Raw genomic sequence first — 14,003 nt, 5'->3', positions numbered from 1 at the left:
GCGCTGGGAAAGGGAGCAGGGGGCCGATGGCAGTGTTGTGTGCGAGTGCCCTCATCAACAGGATATTTGTGTTTTAACGCGATCAACCACACACACACACACGTTCGCGTTGAGCCCTTCCACTCTTCAGTGCTGCGTTCCTTATTATTAGATTTCGCTTCTTGATAAAAGCAAAACAAACAAAAGATTATTTGTCTTCAGTTCGAACAAAGGCCGCATGTTTTCTGAATAGGTGTGTTCTTTTGCAGCGTGCACCCTTCCCGAGTGGGTGTGCCATAACTTACTCGCGCACGCCAGGGAGCATAAAGCACTGTCTGGAATATTTTTGTTAAACAGATTGTGCCATGTACACGGAGGTGATATAACTGCCCATATTAATAACCTACCAGGTAGCAATGGCTGTTAAAACACCCAGTGAAAATACACCTGCATTGCCTATGGCTTTTATTGCCATAACCCTGCCTGTATTGTGTTTTCACCGTAAAACTGGATAACCAATGTAGACGGCCTTGCAACTGGTCCGACAGCAATCCGTGTGCACAATTGTTGTGGAAAAATAATGCATACACTTTGGCAGGGATGTACAGGCATAGCTCAAACACAATTAATCGTTAACATGGCCTGAGAAGAGAAACATCTATATAGGAGGCTGGCTTTTCAAGCTATTTCCTGAAACCTCAACTTGATTGAAACATATGCTGATGTTATATCAACGAATGAGTATGTAATGCCAACGTTGTTGGTAGCTACACGCTTATCATTATCGCCCCCCCCCCAACTGGCAGACTGATACCCCTGATCGCTTTTGCAATTAAACTCATCGTGGTCTTTTTGGAGTTTGGGTTAGGTTGAACAAAAAAACTTTAAACTTGTGACGCAGGGTGCATTTACGATGATCCAGAAATAGGTTGCACATTGTGCCGAGTGGAGAGACATACACGTTCACATACAGTGTGCACCCCGATGTTCATGCTGCACATTATCACCATGCGTACATCCGACTGAGGGGTTCCGTTACTCATTTCTTGGACCGTGCTGGCCTGTGGCAGGGAGTTGTGCGTGAAATGTACAATCACCCATTCGTGGAGTGAGACAAAACTCCCAATATAGGAATAGAGAGCTTGGGAAATTGTTGGCTCCTGTTCTGGCTGCCTGTTTACGGTTTTTACCACGCAGACCTCCCTGTGAAATATGTGCATGTTACAAATTCTACAGTGTATTTGAGATGCAATTTGCACGAATCGCACTGTATAAAAATATATATCTATCACCTCTGCGTGCAGGCGGCGGCAGCAACAGTTCCTTCTCCTTCTTGCGCTTTGTGGACACCTCTCCGGCTGAGCTGTCTAACCTCATGCTGCAGGGGCTGCTGGTCAGGTAAATCCTCCTCTACCCAGTGTCACGGGCACTTACTGCAGAGCAGTTGGGGCAGGCCGAGTGCCAGGCATAGCTCATCCTTATCATATATTGTTTGTAGTACAAGGCTTAAATTTTGATTTAAAGCTTTCGTGACTGCAGTAATTCATATTCTTAGCTCTTTCGGTAAAGTCACGTTGAAGGGAAACAATAAAATAATAAAATATACATATAAAACAATAAAAATTATCACGACATTTCGACCATAACACAAACGGTCGTCATCAGGTGTGTCGGTTTGCATTAATTTATTTATTTTTAAACGGTGTATTTATAAAAAAACGTCAGCGCCATGCGCAGCGATTTGGCAGTTTATTTTATTATTATATGTTCTGAAAAGAGGAAGGGGGAGACGAAAAATTAATGTATGCTGTCTGAAAGCCACTGTAAGTGTGAACAATCAATTAAGACCTGAAATGGTTAATCAAATCTTTCCAATGATTGCTAAGCCAGAATCCATCTTTTTTCGGTTGAAATTGTCTCTGTGCTTGTATATGTGGATAGCCTCATGAACGAATCTCTCATGGTAGCCAGATGGCTTACAAAGAACCTCTGTCTTGGAAAAGTCAATGTCATGTGAGCCTACTGAATTATAACAATGATCTGCCACGGCCGAGGTGTTGGTCCTACCGTGTTTAAGGTCTGCTTTGTGTTCACGAATGCGGTCCGAGACATGGCGTTTGGTTTCTCCAATGTAACTACTACCACAGAGGCTACTTAGTTTGTAGGCACCAGGGTACTGTATGGCCGGAATCACATCTTTTACAGATGGAACCAGATCACGGATTTTATGTAATGTGTTGAAACGGACCTGGATCTTGTGTTAATTCAAGATTTTGGAGATCTTTTTTGTGATCCCCGCAATGTAGGGTAAAGTGATGGTTTTGAAAGGCTCCTCAAGAGGGTCCTTCTTCATGGTTTGAGTGATAGCTTTGCGGATTGTATAGTCAGAGTAACCATTAGCCTTAAGAGCTTGGTGTACGTGCTTGAGTTCACTGCCTATGTGTTCCTGGTCGGATATGCATTGGGCTCTATGATACAGAGTCTTGATGAGAGAATTCTTCCGTGATGGATGGTGGTGGGAATCCGGTTTCAGATAAGCATCCGTATGGGTAGCTTCCCTGTAGACAGAGTGGCTCATTGAACCATCAGGTCTCTTTTTAATTAAAAAAGAGGGATGATATTGTAGTCCTCTCAGCTCACAAGGGCAATGCTACTGTCATCCTGGATAAAATAGAATACAACAACAAAATTAAAGAATTACTCGACGATGGTAGTTATACAAAAATAAAAAGAGATCCCACCAACAGCCTCGTCACACAAACCAACAAAATAATTTCTGATTCAACCGCATTAATTGATCAATCTAAACAGTTTTCGTTGAAACCTTCTGCTGCCAGGCCACCAAGATTATACGGCTTACCAAAAATACATAAAGTAGATACACCCCTCCGTCCCATCGTCTCTACTATCAACTCCCCCACCTACAAACTGGCTCGTTTTTTGTCTGAAATCCTGCGTCCTTTCACTGGAAAAACCACCTATGCGGTACAAAATTCTACTCACCTGGTATCGACAATCAAGGGTATTTCCCTGTCCCCAGACGACCTGCTTGTCAGTTTTGATGTAGTTTCCTTATTCACCAAGGTTCCTGTACCTGACACCATCGCAATCATTGAAGACTTGGTTCATCAAGGACTAAACACTGGTGAGACACTGTTTAACCAATACATACTTCACTTGGAATGGAACTTTCTACAAACAAACTGAGGGCACCCCAATGGGCTCCCCCCTATCTCCGGTTATAGATAACATTTTCATGGAGAAATTTGAGACTGACGCCATCCAGACTGCCACTCTGCGCCCAACCTTATGGAAGAGGTACGTGGATGACACTTTTGTCTTCTGGCCACATGGCCGGCTTGCTCTAGACCAATTCTTCGACCACATCAATTCCATACACCCAGCCATCAGATTTTCCATGGAAGTCGAAAAAGATGGCAAGCTACCTTTTTTGGATGTCCTAATTAAAAAGAGACCTGATGGTTCAATGAGCCACTCTGTCTACAGGGAAGCTACCCATACGGATGCTTATCTGAAACCGGATTCCCACCACCATCCATCACAGAAGAATTCTCTCATCAAGACTCTGTATCATAGAGCCCAATGCATATCCGACCAGGAACACATAGGCAGTGAACTCAAGCACGTACACCAAGCTCTTAAGGCTAATGGTTACTCCGACTATACAATCCGCAAAGCTATCACTCAAACCATGAAGAAGGACCCTCTTGAGGAGCCTTTCAAAACCATCACTTTACCCTACATTGCGGGGATCACAAAAAAGATCTCCAAAATCTTGAATTAACACAAGATCCAGGTCCGTTTCAACACATTACATAAAATCCGTGATCTGGTTCCATCTGCAAAAGATGTGATTCCGGACATACAGTACCCTGGTGTCTACAAACTAAGTAGCCTCTGTGGTAGTAGTTACATTGGAGAAACCAAACGCCATGTCTCGGACCGCATTCGTGAACACAAAGCAGACCTTAAACACGGTAGGACCAACACCTCGGCCGTGGCAGATCATTGTTATAATTCAGTAGGCTCACATGACATTGACTTTTCCAAGACAGAGGTTCTTTGTAAGCCATCTGGCTACCATCAGAGATTTGTTCTTGAGGCTATCCACATATACAAGCACAGAGACAATTTCAACCGAAAAAAGATGGATTCTGGCTTAGCAATCATTGGAAAGATTTGATTAATCATTTCAGGTCTTAATTGATTGTTCACGCTTACAGTGGCTTTCAGACAGCATACATTAATTTTTCGTCTCCCCCCTCCTCTTTTCAGAACATAGATGGACTAGTCCTTATAAATAAACTGCCAAATCGTTGCACGTGGCGCTGACGTTTTTTATAAATAAATAAATACACCGTTTAGAAATAAATACATTAATGCAAACCGACACACCTGATGACGACCGTTTGTGTTATGGTCGAAACGTCGTGAGAATTTTTATTGTTTTATATATATTTTATTATTTTATTGTTTTCCTTCAACGTGACTTTACCGAAAGAGCTAAGAATATGAAGTACAAGGCTTCTCGGACCAATTATGAGACTGGAGCTTTTAAATGACCAAAACATTTTTTATCAAAATATTTCGAGGTTTAGCTCAGAAATGTAAAAAAAATACGCTTGGATTTGAATCTTTACCAGTAAAATAAAATTTTCACGTTTTGTATTGTAGCAGTCGTGTTAAGCTTTCTGTCAATTAAAACAAATTCCAAGGCCTTATTTTTTATTTTTTTAATGGCTATTTCAGTGTTTAACTTGTTATCAGTATAATTGTCTTTGTTTCACTGCCTCCCTTTATTTTCTTGCGGAATCCTATAGATCAAACACTGTTAGAAATATATCAATGTTAATCCAGGCAGTGACATGACCTGGCGGTGCGCATTCGCTGCTTGTTGCAGAGGTTCGAAGATCGAATCCAGCAGCCACCCTGGCTGCTACTTCAGGTGTATTGATCATAGAGTACACGCGGCCTGCTTCATGGTTGACGTTAAAGGTTCTTTGACAACTTTAGCATGAGTCGGGCATTGTGTGCTTGCATCATGGTCCACATTTGCCAAATTAGAAAATGAACCCACGTTAAACAATTGTGATTACGCATGGCAAGTACCGCCCCCCCCTACTCACAGACCACAGGGCTCGGGCAGTTCTTTGTCTCCGGTTCTGGCTCTGCCTTGCCTGCGGTTTCCCGTGTATGTTGCACATTGTGCACAGTGCTGTGAGGTTGCATTTGCATGAATGAGGCCGCAGCATAAAATAACGAATTTGCATTTTATGAGTTCTGCACAAGTATCCTCCTGGTCCTACTAAAATGCCGTCTCAATAATGAAAGTTTGTCGGCCAATTCAGGCTCCGTGCTGTTTGCTGCTTGGCCTTGCAGCAAGTGAACCGTAGTGATGTGTGTGTGTTTACCGGATGCCTGCTGCCCGCCTGCCTGTAGGTGGTTGGCCGTGTTCCTTGCCATGAAGGCCTCGTACCGGCTGCAGTACGAGCAGGCGTGGCCAGACCAGGTGGCTTGCGCGCCGTACCTGCATTCGCGCGCGCTGCTGCTCTCTCCCCAGAGAGTTACCTCGATGCCCAGTGTAGAAAGCAGCCCCGTGTTACAGGTAAGAGTCTGGTTTGTCAATGGGTGGCAGTGCCACTAAAACAATGCCCAGGGGGTGATGGCTGCAATTGCAGTAGCCGTGACGGCCTCGTAAACTTGCATTGATATTGTTGGCTTATTCTTTTCCATATTTGCCTGCTGCATAACCATTTTACTTATGTTATGCACTTATTCATATTTTCGTGTAATGATATGAGCCAAATTGCAGCAGGTATTCCATGTGTGATCATGTTTTGTGTGAGTGATTACATTTATAATCGAATACAGTACAATACCACAACGGTAACCGGCGCTTTGCATCCCCAAGTAGCACAAACACTTCTAATCTGCACGCCTCCACTTTGCCCAGGGAATGTCATGATGGTGGTAATTTGGAGGCGACACAGTCCCTGTTTTTTTCCAAGAGATGAAGCAATTGTTAAAAGCGGCAGCAGCCGATTTAATGTTGTCCATCGAATAGCGGCACCACTCTGCACCGGAAGCCATGCAATGAACTTTATTGCGATGGTCCCAGATAAAGCCCCTTCACAGCTCCCACAGCCGCATGCACGTGTGGCCCGACCATTGGGAGGCCCCTTCCAGGAAGCCTGTGAGCTGACACCCGCGTGGCGGCCGACTCTCCGTGCTGATTAACGGCCGGCCCAACTGCGCCTCCCCACCCCCTCCGTGCTCCCTGGGGGCCCCTCCCCACCTCCGATAGATAGAGGAAGCCTATTGAGGAGGCTCCGGTTCGAGACAGGGCCACCGCAAGTTGCTTGGTGCAATCACAGTGGGCGTTGTATTCGGAATAATGCCTCCATATCAATGAGCTTCCTAAGTGCACACTTGAGGTTTGTGTGTGGATCTGTAGTCACAGGCACCGGTAGTTTTATGGGATGAATTTCAAGACACTGGCGCTGACGTCATTAACTTGTGCACATATTATTTTTGTTCTTCTGTCGTTATTGCTGTCTTTGATGAATTGCTTCAGGATTATACAAAGGGTGGTGTGTAGTATGTCTGTTTGTTGAACTTTTCTTTCACCGTACGTAGCAAGCTGTGCTTATCGGAGGTGTGAGGGAAGGACAACAAACGAAACACAAAAAACTGTTCGAAGGAAATGACTTAAATCTATACTCTTTGGTTATTTCGGTAAAGTCACGTAGGTATAAAATACAATAAATTAAATCACGACGTTTCGGGCGCAACACAAGCGTCCGTCATCAGGTGGGACAACTACAGCAAGAAACAATTGCTGAAGTGGGCAAAAGCGCTGCTGCAACCAGATTTAAAAGTGCATCGCTCGGGTGGCTTTCTAATATCGGAAAGAAGAGTGTTCCAGACGGCCGCAGAAGCACATCTGAAGCGCGCACTGCAGTGACCATCTTTGTTCGACGGCTAGCCGAAAGCCACTGCTGCGAGGATGACCGGAGTGTGCGCAATGGTTTATGCTCCTTGACGAGATGAGCAAGGCATTGTGGTTCATTTGTGGCAAGCACTTTATGTTAAGTGAGTGCAGACAAAAATTAAGGATGTAAAAATGTAACGGTGACAAGTGGCCACATGCCATAGAAGGCTAATGCCACGTTACAGTGAAACAGCACTGCTCAGATTCTGTTTGAATCTGGGCCGCCACTTGTGATTAACCAGGCTTTCGAACCTCAAATCAGCAACAGTGTGTCTTTTCACATACAAGATATTTTTTTGTTCATCAACCGATTATCCTTCCAGATGAATGTTACCCAGCAGCTTTTGAATAAGCAAGTAAACTAGTCCAGAATTCAAGCTTGCACATTGGTATAGTTGCTTAAATAAATATGGCCGAATAACAGTCCTAAAGGCACTTGGGCTGATTAAATATAATTGTAATTTTACATCGATACAGATGCATATTTTCATACCCATAATTCACGAGTGCTTAACGAGTTGTTTCGAGTGTCATACCAGTTACTGGTTTATTCCTGCTCGGAGATTTACAAATGATGTAGGTTTGACATGCTGTGAGCACTCTTTTCCAGGGCATGTAAAAAGTATGACCAGATTGAGTCCCATTGAAGTGGCTTCAGGAGGAAGCGTGGGACATAAGAACGTAATCAACCAGGCTATGCGTTAATTGTGTGTTGACCGACTCTCTGTGTTGCATTGCATTACATTTCAAATTTTTACTACGTTTGTTTGATTTAGTGTGTTTTCTCTCTCTCTCTCTGTGTCCTCGTGTTGTTGCTCTATTATTTCCTGCAGTCACGAAAGCTCCAAATCTCTCGTTTATATGCTAATTTCTCTACCCCCCCCCCCTCTCTCTCTCTGCCCCCCTCTATTTATTTAAGGCCTCGACACAGAGGCATTGTTTCTCTGTGTGCCTATGTGTGTCTGTGTTATCTCTCTCTGCTTACAGTGAGGGAAAAAGTATTTGATCCCCTGCTGATTTTGTACATTTGCCCACTGACAAAGAAATGATGAGTCTATAATTTTAATGGTAAGTTTATTTGAACAGTGAGAGACGAATAGCAACAAGAAAATCCAGAAAAACGCATGTCAAAAATGTTATAAATTGATTTGCATTTTAATGAGGGAAATAAGTTTTTGACCCCCTCTCAATCAGAAAGATTTCTGGCTCCCAGGTGTCTTTTATGCAGGTAACGAGCTGAGATTAGGAGCACACTCTTAAAGGGAGTGCTCCTAATCTCAGCTTGTTACCTGTATAAAAGACACCTGTCCACAGAAGCAATCAATCAATCAGATTCCAAACTCTACGCCATGGCCAAGACCAAAGAGCTCTCCAAGGATGTCAGGGACAAGATTGTAGACCTACACAAGGCTGGAATGGGCTACAAGACCATTGCCAAGCAGCTTGGTGAGAAGGTGACAACAGTTGGTGCGATTATTCACAAATGGAAGAAACACAACAGAACTGTCAATCTCCCTCGGCCTGGGGCTCCATGTAAGATCTCACCTCGTTGAGTTGCAATGATCATGAGAACGGTGAGGAATCAGCCCAGAACTACACGGGAGGATCTTGTCCATTATCTCAAGGCAGCTGGGACCATAGTCACCAAGAAAACAATTGGTAACACACTACGCCGTGAAGGACTGAAATCCTGCAGCGCTCGCAAGGTCCCCCTGCTCAAGAAAGCACATATACATGCCCGTCTGAAGTTTGCCAATGAACATCTGAATGATTCAGAGGACAACTGGGTGAAAGTGTTGTGGTAAGATGAGACTAAAATGGAGCTCTTTGGCATCAACTCAACTCGCCGTGTTTGGAGGAGGAGGAATGCTGCCTATGACCCTAAGAACACCATCCCCACCGTCAAACATGGAGGTGGAAACATTATGCTTTGAGGGTGTTTTTCTGCTAAGGGGACAGGACAACTTCACCGCATCTAAGGGACGATGGACGGGGCCATGTACCATCAAATCTTGGGTGAGAACCTCCTTCCCTCAGCCAGGGCATTGAAAATGGGTCGTGGATGGGTATTCCAGCATGACAATGACCCAAAACACACGGCCAAGGCAACAAAGGAGTGGCTCAAGAAGAAGCACATTAAGGTCCTGGAGTGGCCAAGCCAGTCGCCAGACCTTAATCCCATAGAAAATCTGTGGAGGGAGCTGAAGGTTCGAGTTGCCAAACGTCAGCCTCGAAACCTTAATGACTTGGAGAAGATCTGCAAAGAGGAGTGGGACAAAATCCCTCCTGAGATGTGTGCAAACCTGGTGGCCAACTACAAGAAACGTCTGACCTCTGTGATTGCCAACAAGGGTTTTGCCACCAAGTACTAAGACATGTTTTGCAGAGGGGTCAAATACTTATTTCCCTCATTAAAATGCAAATCAATTTATAAAATTTTTGACATGCGTTTTTCTGGATTTTGTTATTATTCTGTCTCTCACTGTTCAAATAAACCTACCATTAAAATTATAGACTGATCATTTCTTTGTCATTGGGCAAACGTACAAAATCAGCAGGGGATCAAATACTTTTTTCCCTCACTGTATGTGTCTGTCTATGTGTCGCTGTGTCTGTGCTTTGTCTCTCTCTCAAATTTAGCAATCTTTGGAAGAACGTAATCAACCAGGTAGGGTGTTGACTTATTTTAGCCGACTCTTTGTGTTGTATTGCATTATATTTCTAAGTTTACTAGGCTTGTTTTCTCTTTCATTTGTACCTGATGATGATTGCTTGTGTTGCAATCGATACGTCGTATGCTATTATTTAAATTATTTTTTCTTTCTACTTGACTTTACCAAAAGAGCCACAGAGTAATTCCTGCAGTCACAAAAGCTCCAAATCTAGTCCAATTATAATTTAGTATTGGCCTGTACTATTGGTAAAGTGTTTTTCAAAGGTTATAGAGCGTTGAAGAGAAAAAAATGTAAGCTATTTCGTTTATAATACAGTATATATTTTGACAGATTGTCGTCTTAAACATTTTCAGCTTAAAAAAAAACTATTGTCACTAATTGTGTTTGCACTTTGGTGTGATCGTTTACTTTAATTACGTAACGCATTATTGTTTAATTTAACTCTACTTTGTTATATAAGGGCCAAATGATTTGACAGCTGGGCCCTTTGTCTACAATAGGATCATATGCCTATTTGGCGTGAATAGTGGAGCAGCTTGTGCTTGGATGCAATCAGATTGAGCAAAACCAAAGCAAAGTCTCTGCAGAATTAGTGAGGCAAGCTCTGTTGTGTCCTTGGCTTGTCGGCTATGGGCTGCCGCCCTCCGGCTGGCCAGTTGGTCCGCAGCTTGCATTCACTCGGCCAGTTTGCACACTCTGTATATGGAGAGACTCACAGCTTGAATAACAGTGCCACGGTCTCCGTAGGCTAACGATTTTTGTGTGAACGAGATTTATTTCTTGAAAGAAAAAATACAAATAAGGGCCAAGTGACAAGGTTGCATTCAGTTGCAGATTTATTGCGTATGTTGCGTTTGGAAGTAGCAGCATGTTTACGGCAATTGAATGCAAAAGGGACATTGAATGAAAATGAATATTTGAATCTCATCCTTTTTATGGAAGTGCATTTACAGTGATCGATCAACACAGCATGATTGGTGATTTTCTTGTTATCATGAGTTGCAGGGTGCCTTCTTACCTACCATCTTGTCTTTAATAGCATCTCAACTGGATAGTGTTTACTCTGCCCATTTGGAGTGTGTTGTAGGTTGACAGCTGGTTGTTGGAGACATATCTAAAATCGAGTCAAGGTTTTTTTGCTGCTATTGAGGAAAGAAAGCTAGCAAGCTAGGTGGCTAAAGGTATAAACTATAAAAAAACTCTAACTATTTTTATTTTACCAGGTAAGGCCCACTGAAATATATAGCTCTTTTGCAGAAGTGACAAATAGCCCAATAAAGTGGCTTATCAAGTGGACATTTATAGAAGCCAAATACTCTAAAGACATGTTTCTAAATGTGGAATAAAAAAACGGAGAAAAATCTACGCGACCACAGGGAGAGCATGCAAACTCCCAATATACAGGCGTCATGGTCGGGATCAAACCCACGACCTCCTATATACCAGGCGAGATAGCTAACATCTCGCCACATTGGCGCCACATCCCATCATCCTTGCTGCCTCCGCTGTTGAACGAATGGCCACTGCAATACACAGCACGGGCCCGTGCCTGGCGCCGGGTGTCCGGGCCTACTTAACGGTTGCCTGCAGGACCACCCCGGGCCTCAATTGCTCATCGGAGCAAGAGCGCGGCTCGGCTCGGAAAGCGTCGCTCGGGGAGATGAGGCGAGAGAGCTCGAGAAGCGCTTGGATGGGGGGGGGGGGGTGACTTGTCGTCCTATGCCTGTGCCATACAGGAGCTGGTGTTCACCGCTCACACGAGCCACGTGCTGAGCCACGTGCGCCAGGCCGTGCGCTCACGCCGGGCAGCCTCCACCGTGCTGCGCGAATGCCAGCGCTCGGACGTGCCCTCCTTCCTGCTCGGCTACCTCCCCAAGGTGAGACCTCGACACTTTCACCCTTGCCTCAAGGTGGCCTGCCACGGGGGAGGCCTCAAGGTCGATACGTGTACCTCCGATTGGCACTATCGGCTACATACAGTGCGAAAGAAGTTCAACATACATACATCTATTGGCAGCCGCGTTCGAATAGGTTGAGCAGTATTCGTAGAAACATGCGTTTTTCCTGAGATTGATTATGCTGTATGCAGCAGGATTTAATACAGACTATGACTGTGTTGCTCCATTTCTGATTTATTTCTCAATCCTAAGGCATTGTGCATGATATTTAATTTTGTTAATAATTCACACTCGTTTGTTTATCCACTGCTGGTTGACAGCCTTCCCTTGCCATTTTGCTCGTCGGTATTTTTGACCATATTTCACGGGTTGACTAAATGGGAGAGCCCAGGTCCGTTTCAGACATCGCCACTGATACCAGCCATGGCCGGGAGTGAAACTCGGGTCGCCTGGCTTGTAGCGTTGTGTGTTTGCTGTTGAATCTTTGCTCCGCCCAGGTGCGTATTAGTTGGTCCAAAGTATATATTTTTTACAAAATGCAATCTAGTCATTAATGTGTACTAAATACTCATCTCTCCTTTTCATTGCGTTGTTTATTGTGTCATTGCCTGCCTCATCCTCAAAATTGCGTACACTACATGCATCAAAATCATGCTGTGTGTACACTTAATGTGCACATCACGCATTTTAAAATTCCCCTGCTTCGGTTTAGCCAAAGGGTGAGTGACTCGTCGCTTTGCCAATGCCTGCTGTGCCTACATTATTATTGCCAATGATTTGTTATCACATTTGCATACAATGGCCTACTTTATGTATTGAGGTCATTAATAACTATTTTCCAGCAGATGGCGTGCTCCCACAGCATTATCGGCTGTAAGTGGGAATTAAACGATTGAATCCAGCACGATTGCTCTCTCTACACATACACAATGGGGCTAGTCCACTCTTTCTGCTCTTTGTATCTTCCCTAGCACTGCTCCACTTAAGGGGTTCCTCCCATCGTCTCTTCAGAGAAAGAGCTATAATAGCTCAGTGGGCCTTAGCTGGTTAAAAAATATGTAATGTTAATTTTCTCTCTTTCCCAAGTTCTTATAATAATAACCTTGCTCAATTTTAAGAAATGTGTTGAGTGCTGTTTGTTGCTCGCCTGTGATCGGAAACGTTTTAAACGATGCAATCTGCATTACTGGCTCTAGCATATGCATTTAGCAACCTACGTTACACAGAGGAGCGTGTCGCGTGGGTGTCAGTGTTGTGGCTAAATTTTTTTGCTTTCGCGCAACCTGTAACAGAGATAAGCAATTGATTTTTGGAACGGCAAACAACGTTATGAAACATTGTCTGGGTTCTTTCGCCATCCGACGGCGCTGGTGGTTGCGAACTGATGAATTACTTTTGTGACGTCGCTAACTGGTCTCGGTGGGCCATCAGCAGGGTGACCGCACGCTCCCATCGTTTGCTCCTCTCCGGAGTCGCAGATGGGACCTCTCTTTTGTCCTCCACTCATGTAGAAGAAGGGGGCGCACCGGCCGTGCGACAGGTGTCCGAATGCGACGATTCGCTGTGGTCCAGAGTTTACGTGGTAGCGAGAAGCCAGGAAGGGGTTCAGTTGGGTCGCTGATGGGGTCCATGTTGGACATGTGCTACATTGCCAGAGGTGCATGTTTTGTTCTTGGATATGCACAGCAGTGCAGAATTGTATCTGAAGCAGTCCTGGGCATCAGCTATATCAACACACACCTCGGTCAAGTACTCGTCATGTGACCCATAGTCTGCCATGGCAGTGTTAATAGGAGCTTGCTGATATTATTTGTTGATCAAATAAAATTATATATACTTAAATGCTTCTGCATTTTTTCTGCCCTGTAAAGATGCCTTTGTCTGCGTCTGTAAATACACGTTTGCCCAATTAGTTTTTCTTGGCTGCTCTGAAGTCTGCCATTCTCCAAGTATCTCCCAAGTTTTAAAACACGTTTTAAAGGAGATGCATGACTCTCCAAGTGTGTGGTAATGCTAATCTTGGTAAATAAGACCGGCACTGTGCCTTGATTAGGGACAGGTTGTCACACCTGCCTTGTGTGTCATCATGGCCGTGTGCTAAATTTGCATCAGTGTGCAAATGTTATGAGCAGCACCTGGTCTGTGCAAGGATCATGATTGCATAGGTCAATATTAAATGTTGATGTGATTAAAAGTTCAAAAGGTCGACAAAATATATTAATTGTACGTGGCTCAATGTTATCATACCACATGGCCGTAGTAATCAATCGTAATGTGCTAATGTCACAATAGTGCGGGTGCACACCGGCGATTCTAGCACATTTTGATTTGCGGGAGCGGGAAGCTCGCCAGATAACGCGGGCTTACATTGTCGGCTGTTTAGACTTCACCTTCATCAATCAGATGCACTCAAGTGAAAATAAACACACACGCCTATTA

The 14,003-nt window shown here is 44.2% G+C and overlaps 1 protein-coding gene across 3 annotated transcripts in view; it reads left to right on the top strand.

Annotated features, from left to right (window-relative positions):
• Positions 1–14,003, top strand: part of INO80 (INO80 complex ATPase subunit) — a 110,337-nt gene that overhangs the window by 57,044 nt on the left and 39,290 nt on the right. For all 3 annotated transcript variants that reach the window (XM_076071578.1, XM_076071579.1, XM_032965272.2), the window contains 3 exons: positions 1,284–1,377; positions 5,440–5,605; positions 11,403–11,543. In XM_076071578.1, the coding sequence (XP_075927693.1) occupies positions 1,284–1,377; positions 5,440–5,605; positions 11,403–11,543 (401 nt within the window). The remainder of the gene's footprint in view (positions 1–1,283; positions 1,378–5,439; positions 5,606–11,402; positions 11,544–14,003) is intronic.

This window comes from Petromyzon marinus, chromosome 33, assembly GCF_048934315.1.
Source record: "Petromyzon marinus isolate PM22_M1 ecotype Great Lakes invasive population chromosome 33, UKy_Petmar_22M1.pri1.0, whole genome shotgun sequence".
Classification (NCBI taxonomy): domain Eukaryota; kingdom Metazoa; phylum Chordata; class Hyperoartia; order Petromyzontiformes; family Petromyzontidae; genus Petromyzon; species Petromyzon marinus.
This window is presented reverse-complemented; position numbering and strand designations above follow the sequence as displayed.